This window comes from Syngnathoides biaculeatus, chromosome 12 (assembly GCF_019802595.1).
Source record: "Syngnathoides biaculeatus isolate LvHL_M chromosome 12, ASM1980259v1, whole genome shotgun sequence".
NCBI lineage: Eukaryota > Metazoa > Chordata > Actinopteri > Syngnathiformes > Syngnathidae > Syngnathoides > Syngnathoides biaculeatus.
Genome location: NC_084651.1, coordinates 8,401,739 through 8,414,823, shown reverse-complemented (window position 1 = coordinate 8,414,823; position 13,085 = coordinate 8,401,739). Strand labels below are relative to the sequence as shown.

Below are 13,085 nucleotides of genomic sequence, written 5' to 3'. Positions count from 1 at the left end.
CCCCCAAAAAAAAAATCCAGTTTTGAGTTACGATGTTAAACCCTGTTATTTTCAATGTTTGAATATTTTATTCTTCCTGTAATAAAATGTAACTTGATTTTATGTTGTCAATGTTATGAGTGGGCAATAAAGTTACTATTCTTGCACATCATTTGCATTTGTGTACTTATTGCTTAAACAGGGTACACACATCATAATCTGGGGAGAACGTTGACATTTTTACCTGCTTTCATCCATTATCCTGAGTGATTATCCCTTGGCGGAAGCTGCGTTCAGAGTAATGATTCCTCCACAGTCAGCTCGAAAAATACTCTGACAAATGCAGCACTAATATATTGCAATACTGTCTCACTGAGTATGTTGTTGCCCTTTGTCAGAGGAGTGAAGTTGTTCCATTAAATAAGCACACGTACATCAGATCCAAGTGTTCTTCTTTTGGCAGCTTCGGCAGCTGATTTGACATACAAAAATAAAGCTTTGACAAAGCTATTAACTGGAATAATATGTGAAAAATTTCTGTAAAAGAAAAGAAATGTGGGCACTCTACTGTGTGTGTGTATACAGTAGAAAGAAGAATGGATAAAGTGCGTGAAAACATTTGGAGGCCAGCAGCTACAGTCCCGGTCTGTTGGGTCTGGAAGAGATGCCCCCCCGGCTGTGAGACCGAGGTGGGATGGACAGAGGCACCAGTGGAGCTACAAGACAGGAAATTGTACAATTATCAGTTTTATATGACTTTGGTGTTGTATATTTTTGATGATAACTGACATTTACTTTTATTTGTGTAAATATGTCATGCAATCCAACTGTCAGGTGCTGAAAGTGGTCTTAAAAAAAACCTAGAAGTACATGAACTGAACCGTGAAACCATTTTTTTTCTTTCCCCCTGGCTTCTAACCTGGGAGCGGGGTCTGAAAATCTGTCTCTTCATCCTCATCCCTGATTCGCCAGCGACCCAGGGGGTGGTGGGAAAACGAGTCCAGGAGAGACGAGCTCCTGATGCCGAGGCTCACGCCAGTCACGCCGATCCCGAGGGAATCTTGCAGAAGCAGGAGCGAAAATGTTACATATGTCCTCTATGGAAGTAGATTACTGCCACCAGGATTTTGAATTTGAAATGTAAAGTGATCAAATTTTCAAGAGCTGCAACAATTCGCTGTCTGAAATCCAACCAACTACAATTTGCTGTCTGAAATCCACCGTCTGTGCCACCAGGCAGGGTTACTTTAAGTCAGAACCGAACACCTGGCCAATCGCAGTTACGCTTTCTTAGTCACGTGACGCCATGCTTTAGACAGCGAATTGTAGCCTATTGAAAATGTGATCACTTTACATTTCAAATTCAAATCCTGGTGGCACTGATCTACTTCCATAGTCCTGGATGCTTATTATGTCCTTTTAAATAATGTAAACCCAATCATTAAAAAACATATATAAAAACCAAGGTCTCATGGGGGAATTGTGCATTCATATGATGAAGTGATATATGATTTTCACAGTCATAATGGTCCAAACGTAACTATGATGTGCTCTACAATGAAAATGACTTTGACCTCCCTCATTTACACTTTATTCAACTGCTTATCTACATGGTTCCCAGGAGTGCTGGAGCCCATCCCAGCTATCATTGGGCAGGAGATGGGGTACACCCTGAACTGGAGAAAACCCACGCAGGCAAAGGGGAGAACATGTTGTATGTCATATAAGTGCACATCTGACAAGAATTTGTTTTGATGTGCCCTGCGATTGGCTGGCAACCAGTTCAGGGTTTAACCCGCCTCCTGCCTGTTGACAGCTGGGATAGGCTCCAGCACTCTCAGCGACCCTTGTGAGGACAAGTGGCTAAGGAAATGGATGGATGGATGAAAACTCCACACAGATGTACAGGGGCCAGGATTTGAACCCTCGTCCTGAGAACTGTGAGGCAGACACTCTTGTAAAATCATATTCTTATTTAAATTGGGATAAATGTGCCTTTCTGGAGGTCTGACTTTTTATTTTTTAATCAGCTTATTGAAAAGAAAGTTAAGTGTCCCACCTGTGGCTACCGAGGCTCTACCAGGCCTCCCCTGTCCAATGCTGTCCAGCACAGTGAAGGAGCGCCGGTAAGGCGTGTCCGACTGAGGAGGAGACATCAGCGCTCAAACCGCACCGCGCATAGAAATGATCATGTCCACAGGTGTGATGACTTACCCTGTAAGTGTGCGTGGTGCTGGGCCGGGAGAAGACATCCAGCGGGTAAAAGCGATCTCTTGGAATGGAACTACCAACCTCATCATTCAGGGCGCTGTGGGCTCGGCTGGAAAAGCCTTTCTGACGCTGGTGGGAAGGAATTTTAACAGAAATCTTCCATAGCTTCTCTCAAGTCATAAAATAATAATGGAGTTGATCGTCTGGAGAATCAAGTGCGAACTGCTGTTACCTGAGCAGCTTTGGACTGCTGTCCCAACGGGGACGACTCTGCGTCTCCAGCGCCAATGGGCGGCAGGAGCGTGTTCCTGCTCAGTGCAAACAATGGAGACATCAGGTGGTCGCTGGCCGTGGGTCTTTGGAGGAATACACACATTTTAATATGAGACAACAGAATGCAAATATAACAAAGCGAAATAATCACTTCAGTATAAACATACAACCATTCACAATCACAATCATTTACATTCAATCCCGGAAACTGTTGAACGCGTTTCAGACATGCTACAACTATTGCACTGTGCAGCCAAAAATAAGATTCAATGCAAAAATTCTGCCCTTAAAAGGAAAATAATGCACTATTTTTGTCAGTGAGGTGTAAATTCAACAATATTTTTTTTTTATTGTGGGTGTTGTTTACAGTGATTTAAAACAGCATTGCATCAAAGCCGTCGCTTATATATTTTGCAATCTTTTCACGTCTAAATATGGTAACCAAAATCGGGTAGCCAGTGTTGAGTGTCAAGCAATATAGAGCTCGTGCACGTGACGTCACAGTTTGTACATCAAACCTAGATGCTCTGCAGTGCAGGAGCTATTGAACCAGAGCAGATTTTTCAAATTGCCCGAGACCTGTTGTGCTGTTGTCACAATAGACAGTTCTTCAAATATATCATTGTATAGAATACCAGCCGAAAAGACCAGAAAAGATTGATGGGTTGCCGGTCAAACAAAGCTGCTGAGGAGTCGCTGAACCGGAGCCCTTTTTTCCCCAATGCAAGAGACCTATTGTGCTGTTGGTTGTCACAATCGGCGAAACAATTCTTCAAAGAGATCATTCTATGGAATACCAGCTGAAAAGACAACAAAAGATGATGGATTTTGGCAATTAAATGGGATGGATGGTGCCCAACGAAATACACATGCCTGTGTAGCAATCATTTAATTTCAGGTAGGAATTATTCTTCTCAATCTCAAATTATCAAGAAGTATTTATAACACCAAATTGACTAATTTGAGAACAATATTTATATATATATATATATATATATATATATATATATATATATATATAAATAAAAAAAAACTCGCAGAGAGGTTTGGTTAACGTGTGGCCGCAATACGCTTCCGTGTATGGACGAGACGACTCCCTGTCCTAAATTTTCTTTCGAAGGTCATAGTAAATGAATGTGAGTTTGTGTAAAACCAGGGGGCACTTATCTAAATATTGGTATTTGTATTGAAAAAAATCTGAGTAGGTCCATCACTTGAGAACAGATCCAGTAGTATTTGTATGTGTCCAGACTTTTATACGCTTTCGAAGTTTTCTGTGTGAATCTCGCCGATTTACTCACCAAATACATGTGTATATCCAGTTGTCCAAGACAAGCGGAAGCGAATTAACAATCCAATTTCCTATCGGCGAAAATATCAACTTTGGCATTAAATATGGGTCCTCGATGCCAAGTGTCTCTCATTTTTCCATGTACCTTCGTCTATTATCACCTTCTAAATGTTGAACGGTATCAGAGAAAACTCTGGATGTCGTGCTATAAGACATTTTTGTTTTGTCTCAACGGAATTAACTTGCAACAATGCTTTGTTTGTTATTGTCATTATGGCGACTCACGTGATTTTATGATGTAGGTGCACAAGCTCTATTGAGCGTGATCGCATTTTTTTTCTTCAGGAAGGGAGATTTTTGCAGTGTACTTACACTTTCAACAACAAGACAAGATGCTTTTTTGAGATTTCTGATGGTAGGCAGCAAGGTGAGGAGTGATTTTCACATTTGCCTTACAGTTGAGAAGTTCAGGGTTTGAATCTGGGCTAGGTTTCCTGTGTGGAGTTTCCCTGTTCTCCCTTCCTTGTTTGGGGTTCAGATGTTAGTTTGACACAATGTTAGAGTTTCTATATGTGACACATGATAGTTGGAATAAATTGAGATCTGTGCTACGTGTGAAAGTTTTATGACTTTCCTCTTTTACACTGCAGCACCACAACACGCAAGTTAAAAGATTGGTAAAAAAAAAAAAAAAATTGAGCAAAAGAATGTAAGCTACGTATGTGAGTGAGCCAACTCACAGTCGTGTAACCCGGATGACCTCTTCCATAGATCTGGCTGCGCCGGACTGACCCAGACTGGGAACGAGAGGCTGGAGCGTGCGGGGCACCAGGTTTCTGCGGCGGGCCGACTGAGGTGGGCGGGTCAACGATGACGAGCTCTGCTCCAGGTTTCGGCGGGGACGGGGCTTGCCGGCAGGTGCCGTGCCCGAGGATGGTCTCAAGGGACGGCGCTCCTCGGGATCCCTAAAAAGTAAAAGTAAATGCACTAAGTTACGAATGCCTCAATTTAAGACTAAGCAGCCGTAGCTTGGTTGATTTGTTTGTTCTGTTGCAAAAGTTATACAAAAATGAGGACTTTCGTAAGGTGCTGCTGTGGGCCACAACTCACACGCAGACACTCACACACAGCATAATTGCCCCACTCCTGATATCACTCACGATGCCATACCCCTAAAACACACATCCAACACGAGCGTACTGTGTGTACAATAATTCTTAGAAAAATTTCTTTAAAATCCATTTTATTGCTTTTCTACAATAAAGTCTTTTTTGGGTGAAAAAAAAAGGCAAACCTAAAATATGAAAGAATTGTGTTATTTTTAGGGGGAGTGCTGGAATAGAATAATGCCAAGCTCAGTTTAGCCTGGGTTGTTACTGGAAAAACAGTGTCTTGGCTGTGTGTACTCAGAGATATGCACTATTTATTCAAAATCAATTCATCTGCAAAAAAAAATAAGAAATTAAGGGAAATATTGGCAGAGTAGTTTAAACCCATTCATGAGTAGCGTCCCATTTTTGGGACATGATGATTTTCACGCATTATGTCCTTCAGTATGTCAAAATATTTAAGTGTTTTAATCTGAAGCCATGATTTGGTATCAGGAGAGGATAACTCATTGGTCAAAATTAGCACGGAGTTATTTTCCTTTCCTTTCTGACCCAACATGGCTGCCTCAAGTTATCATTTAACTTAACCATAAACGAAAAAGATTGGTTATTTCCTTGATTGTAGCCTGTTAGAAGGCTTTTATCTCAATAAGGCAAAAAATTGCCACCCTGCACGTGAATGGGTTAAAATAAGTAGGGGTATATTTACAGTTTAAACTACAAGTATAGGCACTTGATCAATTACTTGTGGTTTTTTTGCTATACGTGGATGGACCCGGTTGCTGTGCTGTTTACTGTAATTCGCACTGAGTTCTGTCCAGCGCGGCCAGGTTCCTCTGTGGCAGCGGGATGCTTTGGATCATGATGAGGTCGTTCAGGTTGTGCTGGGTGCCTCCGATCAAGACCCTTCCGGCCTTTTGAGAAAGGCAAAAACAAGTGATAATGATTATAGAAGACTACTGTAGGCCGTGTGACCAAGGTTAGTTATTTAATGTCAACAACACAGCCAGCATCTTCTCAGTTAATTATCGTGCAGCAGCCCCCCCGAATCTGCAAGGCCACCAACAAAACAACTTTCACAAGACTTTGAATCAAATTAAGCATTCTCTGGAAACACGAGAAGACGGTAGGATGCAGTTAATTCATGACCTGCTTTCAGGTTAATGGACAGGCACAAGCACATTCAATCTAGAACTAAAAGACGAGGAACCAGAATGGCGGCGTGTTGCCATCCCGGCTCTGAGCGAGGGAGTTTACATACACTGGGCGGCCTTTTCTGCTTTTGGGGCTTCCGGCGAGACTTGTGCTTTGAGCCCCTCGACTTCTTTAAGTGAGCGCCCAGTGAGAGACACCGGACAGTCGTGAAGACGGTAACGGTAAAACGAAGGGAGGAAAAGAGCAGATGTTGATCGATGACAAGGGCGGAGAAGATGAAAAAGGGAAGGGAAGGAAATGATGAAAAGTTAATGAATTTGGGAGCTGTGACGGAGCAACAGGAGTGAAAATAAATCAAGCACGCTAGGCTCTTACGTCATTCTACACACTCAACAGGACTGATGACTTGAACTTATCTGTATTACTAACCCATCTGTAAACATTACATTTCAATTGATCCATGTTATTCTCGAGAAACATGGAAAAAAAAAAACTCACAAATTATTCTGAATACCATGTGCAAATGTTGAGAGTGGCACTAAAATTACAAAGAATCAAACTAGGATAACAACTAACAATTACTTTAATAATTATTTGAAGATTTCTTTGATAAATGAGATTTTAATTTCCATAAAATTAGTTGATTATGAATCGGTTAATATATTGGCTGTCAGCTTTCACAACTGCGATTTAACTGCTAAATGTGAACCAAAGAAATTAATTGCCGGAGTCACTAACCTGCAGGGCCAAGCCGGGGGCAGGTGGAGTCGGGGGGAGAGCGTGGCTTTGGCCAAATTTGGGCAGCACACTTGGAAGTGTGGAGAATAATGTCAGGGAACTCTGCTGCACTCGAGTCAAATTACCAGACAGCTTTTCATGCCCTGTCAATCGTAGATTCAACCAACCTCAATTATTTGTGCGAATAAAGTGAAACATAGAGGGGGGCGGGGGGGGGGGCATACCAGATGTGCAATGTTCCCATTGGCGGTGGAGCAAATCACTCATGCAGCCCACCAGCTGCCGCCACAGGTCATCAAACAGATGATCGAGAACAGCCTGACGGCGACACCTGTAGGGTGAGACGGGAGGCATACAGCGACGCCTTGGGCAGGGCTCAGGCCAGGTCCTCTCCTTTTCGTCCTCCCTGTGCGAGGCAGATGTGGTCAAGTCGTACAGTTGCATTTGCCTTTGAAACACAATCACGCAACCACCGACTCACAGGCTGATGCTGTCGAAGGCCAGGTACTCCTCCATGTGGCCCTCCACCTCGATCACCCTTGATCTGGAGTCCCTTGGGGTGGCTAAAGGCCCGTTTAACTCCGTTGAGTTGGACTTCAGCAGCGTCGCGCTGCGGCCTAGCACGTTCAACCTTCAACCCAGACAAATAGTACAAATTTCCCCACAATTTAATAGGTTTTCAGGAGTCTTAGTAACATGTCCTGTGTCAAAATTCCCCAAAGAATAAGAATTACAACAGATTTTACACACTATTTTTTTTGTCCTGGACATGAAAATTTTGTATAAAACACTGTTAAAGGGTGACCTCTGGTTACTTCTAACAGTGTAAATACAAGGCAATCATAATATTTTGAAAATTTAAAATATGAGTCCAAACAACCAAAATAATTTCAGAGATAAAAATGTAGACGGAGTGAAATTTATATCAAATAAGCCGCACTTACAAGTTATACTTCAGAAATAAGTACACAAGTAATTTGTGTTATATATACATATAATTATATATATATATAAATTAATTAACATCCAACTTACCTTTGTGTTTCCTGGTTTGGATATGCTCCTGGATAAGTGCACAGCACTTTGACAGGAACATGCAGTTTTTGTATGTGTTCGGTTTGACATGTTGATACCGTTTTCGTTCCTATCTGCACAGTTACACAACTTCTTAAGCCATGGGCTGAAACAGTTTTTTACCCCGTGGTTTTTATCAATTTCCCTGGCACGATCTTCATCTTTTTGCTCCAAGATTTTAGCCATATTGGCAAACGTGCAGACCGCTTGATAAAATATCCGTACGTATGTCTCTAAGTTATAACTATGCCGTAGTAAACAGAATGCTTTTCTATGAAATGTTAACGTTAGAGTGAAAATACCAACGAAATATCGCCAAAATGCTGCCGGAAATCGGAATGTTGTCGTTGTTATAAACATCAAATTTAATGCAAACAGATAGAAATGCTGTTTTCCGCTATCAGAGCTGTGACTAATTTCATGACGAGCGTTGCCGTTAGATGCTGGCGGACGATCTTGATCACAGCAGCGCCCCGCATCAAGCTGCGCCCCCCCCCCCCTACACACACACAAAATTTTCTCAACAGATTTACACGTTTCACAAAAATGACAATTTCAGCTGAAAAAACTCGGAATTCAGAAAATCCACAGAAAATTCTCATCTCTGTTGTCTCCATGAGTGTGTGTGTCAAAGCAGAGAGGAAAAACTCACTCCATATTGTTGTCATCTTTCTCACTTGACTTCCCGATGACCTGCTGGGACGTTGATGGGCTTCTACTGTAGCTGCTACCCATTGTCCCTGAGGTCGCGTACCACTGGAACCCCTCATCACTTGGACACACCAACTGAGTTCCCACAATCCTGAAACAGACAATAGAATACCAACTAAAACAACCAAATGTGTCTTTTCGCCAAAATGATTAAGCGCTATTTTCCATTTGGGTGACAAACCTAAGATGGGGGAAGCTCGTGGCCCACTGCTGGCACTCCTCCTGTAGCCCCGGGAGTATCCCTCCTCCGCTGCCTTTTCCCTCGTACAGCTCCTTGTCAATCTCCTCAAACATTTGCTGCACTTGGCGTGACGCCGCCTTGTCGAACTCCTGCGGGATAAGACAAGCAATGGAAGTAATGCAGTTAACACATCCACCAAGAAAAGAGGATATTGGTTGTTAGTAGGCAAGGTCATCCTCAGTCAGTATTTTTTTTTCGTTTGTTTTTTAAACATACAGATATTGCATTGAAAAAATCCTAAAAAAATAACAATCGGGTGTACGATGGTTGGGAGGAGACAAAAGCCACATTGATGCCATTATATATAACTTCAAAACCCTAACCCTTCTTTATGGATGGTAAAAAAATGAATTTACATACATTACTTGGGAAGAACCCTCATACTACTGACGTCATTTTATTTCTAAATTCCCCAAATTTTTCATCTACTGTATGGTTGGAAAATAAATAAATAAAATACGTAGATAATAATGGGTTAACTTGAAAAAAAAATCTGATATTTTGATTTTTTGGAAGAATGTTAATGTCAAGAAATTATGAAACCTATTTAAAACTTAAAGTCATCATTTGAAGTAGTGGGCAAAGAAAAACTGGATAGTAATAGTTGAATTGTACATTTTTATTACATATTTTGGGAAGAGTGACATCATGAAATATTGTTTAAAAATTAGAAAAATCTTGATGGACACACAGGGTGTAGAAACAATTAAATCCAAACATTGATGCCTGCATTATTTTTTAAAATGGAATAAAATACTTACAAATAAATCTGAGCCTTATCTTGGGTGAATTTCATGAACACTTTTTTTGAAAGAGTGCTGTAAAGAATGCACATTTTGGAAAGTAGCCACACAGTCAAAATAATCTTTTAAGCATCATACATGTCTATGGTATCTCAGTCAAAAGTTAAAATAGCCAGTGTCAGAAGGTTCAATTCCCATGACAAGTTTGCCTGGTTTACATTGAGTCTTGTATCGTGATCAGAATCAGATTAGAATCCCAACCCGAAAAACAATGTTGCATATAAACACCTCAGAATAAACAGGACAAATCCCAACTGAATTTTAGTCAGTTTCAAACCAGTAGAATAAACTGATTAAAAAGTCATAAATAAGGTTATTAGTACAGCATGCGTTTTGTCTGCGCATTCTCCGTCTTGATGTAAATATGCAGTGATATCGTCGCTTATGGGCTTGAAAATATAACGACTTTCAACCAGAGTTGGCCTGAAAAGGAGTTCATGTTTTGTAACTTATTCTTATGTAGTTGGCGCTTCCACGAAAGTGTAAAAACAATCACAACTGATGTGCTAATTAGACGGCTGACCTCCATCTTGATAAATTAAGTGATGTTTGCATAGAGCTCGGAATGTCATGAATTTGTAAAATATCTGTTCCGATTAAATGTAGTGTAAATATAAACATTAAATAGATCTTGTCACATGAAAACAGTTGACCAGAGATGAATGACAAAAAAATTGCATGTAAACTAAGGTATGTTTGAATTACCTCAATTCATTTTAATTTGAATTCAGACCGTACTGCCCGTACAAGCTCAAGCTGAGCTGGGATCCAGTAAAATTCTTCCCACAGTGTTTTGTTTCTTAGAAGCAGCAGGAGGATGTTGAAATAAATAACATTTTGAGGCCTTGAAAAAAAGCTTTATGGGACCAGTTGTGTCTACAAACAAAACCAAGCGGGTGCAAGCCTTGTGAAAATATACAATCAGGAGGAAAAAACAATGGAGTATAAACGCTAAAAAAAACAATGAATGTCAATCAAATCTCTAATTAAAATTGTAGGATATATATCTTGATTTTTTTTTTTCTTTGACTAAATGAATGACAAAACATTGTGTACTGAGGTGCATCGTCTTACATCGTAGCCCCAGGAGAAGACAGAGCTCCTCTCTGTGGACACAGCCGTGCCTGTGGAGCTGTGGATGCCAGACCAGGACCGGCTGGAGTCCAAGGAGATGACAGTAGGACAGTCGGAGGGGCTGCAAACGCCAGATGTCTCACAACTATATACATACATCCATAAATCAAAAGATAAAGGTTTAGTTTTACAATTAGTGTTGACTATGTTTTGGGGTTGATCACATAATCAGAGGGAAGGGTTTACAAGTGGAAAAAAGAGGTTAAATGTCAAAGTACAGTAATAGATTATTCTAAGCGGTTGTCTTCATTAGTTATTCTTTTGCACATCTCAAGGAGGCAACACGATATCAATTCGTCTTAGGTGTGGATCTCATTTTGCATTTGAGGACCTATCTCTTGACTTGTTCGATTGGCTAGAGAAGGAGTGAATCAGACTCACCAGTTGCGGATGGAGACAACTTGCTCCACGTCATCGAGGGGGCACGGAGGGGTTTGGTGATCGGCCTCCTCAGGGAGAGGGTGGTGGTCGAGACTGCTGCGAGACAGGCCACGGCTGGACAGAAAAATACATCCATTAATTATTGTTTACCATAACTATTAATTTTCTATGACGGGTGAGGTTGAGTCTATCTGAGCTAACTTTAGGCAAGACAAGAGGGGCACACCCCAGACTGCTCATCAGCCAATTGCAGGGCACATAATAGCCAAACAAACATACATAATTATATTCACGCCTATGGGAGATTTAGTCACAAAAATCACATTTTTGAGGGGTCTTTTTTTTAAAGTTTAAAAAAGATAACACAAGCTGACATTGTACTATAAATTTATCAGGCAAGTATTATGTCATAGAAATAACTATTTCCTGCCACTGTAGCCCATTAGCTGCTTCCTTATGTACAGCTAGAGGGTTCTCTGTTTCAGAGTTCTCTTCCTATGGTAGCAGTAACCCAAATTTCTACCAAGGCATTAGTAAAGTCATAATTATGTTAAATATTTATATATAAAACACCTCTCTGCCCTGAAGAGACAACAAACAAATGAAAACCACTAAGTATGGTGGGAACTGGCCGTGCCTTCTTGGCACATATGATTACACCGTGCCATAGTCTGTAACCAACATTTTGCCAGTTAATGGCGGAGTAAATTCATGATTTGTATTAAAAACACGGCTTAGCCTAAAACAGGAAATAATCAAATGAAAGCTGGTACCAGCAAGTACACTGGTCACAGTAGTGTAGAACCAACCTACGCTACTTAACGCAGAATAAAGGCCATCATGGATAGGGTTCCAATGACGTCACCACCACCCTTAGACCAATCGGATAAACTAACGATGGAAAAAAAAAACTTCACTCTTCACCTATCACCTTGTGTTCTCTGACCTCTACGACACACAAGATGGCGTAATTGGAAACCTATCCATTGCAATGAATATTTGCATGAAAAACTTCTAGCCCATGAACCCAAAGCAATCAAATGAAACCCAGTAAGAAGAGAGGTAACTGAGCATGTTTTCTTGCAACGTTTTCTGAGTGGCGTCAAACTATATACCACCAATCTGCTATTTAACTAGTTAAAACAGTAGTAATGTCATGAATACAGTAAAGATGTGTAAAAAATAAATAAATAAAACTGCAAATACTTAGATCATAAAAAATAAAATAAGTTTTAAGAATGGCGATAACTGGGTGCTTTAAAAAGAATTGTCACGTGACGATGACCGTCGTAATATCGAAACGTCGTAAGACGGGTTCCCATCCAATGTGTGATCATATACATATATTTACTATAAAAACTGGTTTCGGTAGAAATGTATTATTTTAGTAATAACGTTAATATTGTGTGGTTGCAATTCGTTGATCTTGACCTGAGACAGTCTCATATTGTTAATAACCAAAATAATGAATTTTACTTACATTTCTATTTTGTGCGATACGGGTCTCCTGTTGTACCGTGAAATCATGCTCCTTCGCTCTGTTTCTAAAGGCTCAAGCCCTCAACTTGCCCTCTCGTGCCCGCATCTTGAAGCCGCAGGGAACATCTTAAGCGGAATAATAATAATGGCATTTTCACAGATGCTAACATGACTTCAGAACGTGGAAGCTAACGTTAGGCTAATAGCTACCCTTGATAGCCGAGCCAAAATGGCACGAGCGGTATCAAAAAGTCAAGTCAAAACCTCCCGTCATTGCTGCGTTTAACAGTTTATTTGACGGTCACATATCTCGCCGGTTTACATATATAAAACGGGTGCCTGTCACGCTATCGTTCGTTACGTCAAAACCGATGCTACTAGCGTTTGCAAGCCAACAACACGGCTGTCATGGTTACGATGGCAGGGTAATGGCTAATGACTTCAACTCCCACAATTCCTTGTGACACTAACAATGCACCTCTTAAATATTTCCGTCTTCCCGTTAG

The 13,085-nt window shown here is 40.8% G+C and overlaps 1 protein-coding gene across 3 annotated transcripts; it reads right to left on the bottom strand.

Annotated features, from left to right (window-relative positions):
- Positions 1–18: 18 nt before the first annotated feature.
- On the bottom strand, positions 19–13,024 carry fam149b1 (family with sequence similarity 149 member B1). 3 transcript variants are annotated; one of them, XM_061836544.1, is made up of 16 exons: positions 12,581–12,645; positions 11,101–11,214; positions 10,660–10,804; positions 8,723–8,871; positions 8,483–8,632; positions 7,238–7,387; positions 6,981–7,162; positions 6,757–6,899; positions 6,125–6,187; positions 5,671–5,777; positions 4,495–4,719; positions 2,423–2,546; positions 2,194–2,319; positions 2,039–2,120; positions 899–1,039; positions 19–695 (listed from the first exon to the last, which is right to left on the bottom strand). In XM_061836544.1, exons 1-16 carry the CDS (start codon positions 12,625–12,627, stop codon positions 613–615), a joined length of 2,031 nt encoding a protein of 676 aa, XP_061692528.1. In that variant the 5' UTR covers positions 12,628–12,645; the 3' UTR covers positions 19–612. The 3 variants fall into 3 exon arrangements, with proteins under 3 accessions (XP_061692528.1, XP_061692526.1, XP_061692527.1); XM_061836542.1 differs by having other exon boundaries at positions 20–695; positions 10,660–10,780; positions 12,581–13,024; XM_061836543.1 differs by lacking the exon at positions 6,125–6,187 and having other exon boundaries at positions 132–695; positions 12,581–13,024.
- Between the last annotated feature and the right edge of the window lie 61 nt (positions 13,025–13,085).